The following is a 2,129-nucleotide window of genomic DNA, read 5'->3' as shown; positions in this document are numbered from 1 at the left end:
TAAACCTCAATTGATATACAAAACTACAAGGTCATTTTATGAAATCAATAGATAAAGCAAGTACCTGTCAAAGGACTAAACTTATTCCAATATATTTAGACCAAACGATAACCTTGAAAATAATTCTTACTTATTTTTTTCCTATTGTTTTAATTGATAGGGAAGTCATTCAATACTCCAACTTCAACATCTACTCAAGAGAATACGATCTACATATATGAAGAACGGCGCTGAACCCTCAAGTTCAACAATATACTAGTACCGAGCATTTTAGGTTCGTCAACATTTGGACTTAACAATTGAGACGACCGTCACATTCCTACTAGTCCTTCCAACCTAAACCCACTGTCACTTCAACTATGAACTTTTATGGTGTACGTATTACGAAAAATAGCACAAGTATCTCTATCAAAATATTTAACATAATGAAACCGCTACAACTGAACATTTCAACATCATTAATTCTTGGACATATATAAAGTGTCATCAGTCTATGTATAATGAATACCCATGATTATATGCAGGCCGTGGTGCAGATTTTTCTGCCATTGCAACACTGATTTTATAACCCCTCAAATCGTAATCTGAAATGCAGGAGTTATTATTAGTACTCTTCATATTCAAGAACATATATAAATATGCTAGTAGAGAAGCCAGATAAATACTATTGTAGAAACCGCCGGCTGAGTGTGCTGCAGAGGGATCTTCATAAGCAAGGCAGGCATCACCCTTGTTATTCCCATTCTCATCAGTGTATATTTTTATATTCCAGGGCCACTGATCCTTATAACCCCTCTTCTGCTTTATTCTACCAACCTACAGAGTTAAAACACAGATATGTAACAAAATTCCAACCATGTTCAACAAAAGCTAGTTAAATATAATCATATTTTCCCCTGCACAGAAATCGAGTATTTTTCTTACATGAAGCACAAATAATCAACCAATATAGCACATAAAAATATGCTTAGGGACCAAGAAGCAAGAACATTCCTCACATAATTTATTTTAAGAAAAAAAGAAAACCCTTTATAATAGCTTGTGCAGTAGGCAACAGATCAGAACATTACTTGACCAATGCCTCCAAAAAGTTCTCTCAATTCTTCGGTAGTCACATCTGGTGGTAGGTTGGAAATGTAGATTCTAGAGTTGTCACAGGTATCATCACAATTCTCATCACACTGCTTCACCGGAGCTGCAGGCTCAGCAGGAGCACCACCATACCCACCTCGACCACCACCGCCAGCGCCAGCATTATAACCACTGTCATATCCTCCTGGGGGCCCACTTCTACCACCCCCACGTGCATCGGTTACATTATCGCCACCATAACCACCCGTGTTACCTCCATAAGATGGAGGATATGAAGTAGGTCCACCAGTATAGCTTGTAGGTGGGGGACCAGCATCTGTTCCATAATTTGAATTTCCATCGTAAGAATTATAGGAGGGTGGGTAGTTACCACCAGTAGAACCACCATAAGTTTGGGCTGCAGGAGGGGGAACTTGACCATAGCCACCGTCCTCTCTCCCCTGATTACCACCATATGAACCACCTCTACTGCCACCTCCACCTCTACCATCATTATTACTACCCCGCCCACCAGTATAGTCATTACCCCTGCCTCCATCAACTAGATATAGAAATTTCCAGTGAAGTTCATAATAATAATAATAATAATAATAATAATAATAATAATAATCAACATACTTAAAATTAACAAGTTGAGTTACTGGAATTTTAAAGAATTGGTAAAGAATTGATAGATCACAAACCTTGGGTTAGGGCAACGCCAATCTCCGTCTCTGCCACTACCACCGCCACCGCGGCCACCACGACCGCCACCTCGTCCGCCACGATCTCCACCACCTTGATATCCACCACCACCTCCTGAAATTCAAATCAAATTATAACATGAAATATATGAACAAAAAATTGAATCAAACAAATTTGAAAACGACAGAGCCAGAAACACAAACCTCGACCACCATAGCCTCCACCTCCTCCCCGACCACCATAACCACCACCGCCGCCTCCCCTTCCACCATAACCTCCGCCATCGTTTCCACCATATCCTCCGCTCCTTCCACCATAGCCACCACCATCGCCACCTCCACTGCCATATCCAC

General features: G+C 40.6%; 1 protein-coding gene across 1 annotated transcript in view; it reads right to left on the bottom strand.

The window, feature by feature from the left end:
- LOC107474590 (transcription initiation factor TFIID subunit 15b) overlaps nt 1-2,129 on the bottom strand; it is a 3,020-nt gene that overhangs the window by 572 nt on the left and 319 nt on the right. Inside the window, 5 exon segments of the mRNA XM_052258142.1 lie at nt 509-584; nt 666-816; nt 1,071-1,630; nt 1,723-1,890; nt 1,980-2,129. The exon segment at nt 1,980-2,129 is cut by the window's right edge and continues 13 nt beyond it. Of these exon segments, the coding sequence (XP_052114102.1) occupies nt 509-584; nt 666-816; nt 1,071-1,630; nt 1,723-1,890; nt 1,980-2,129 (1,105 nt within the window).

Source organism: Arachis duranensis, chromosome 1 (assembly GCF_000817695.3).
Source record: "Arachis duranensis cultivar V14167 chromosome 1, aradu.V14167.gnm2.J7QH, whole genome shotgun sequence".
Classification (NCBI taxonomy): domain Eukaryota; kingdom Viridiplantae; phylum Streptophyta; class Magnoliopsida; order Fabales; family Fabaceae; genus Arachis; species Arachis duranensis.
Note: the sequence above shows the minus strand (reverse complement) of the source record. Positions and strands in the feature narration are given on the sequence as shown.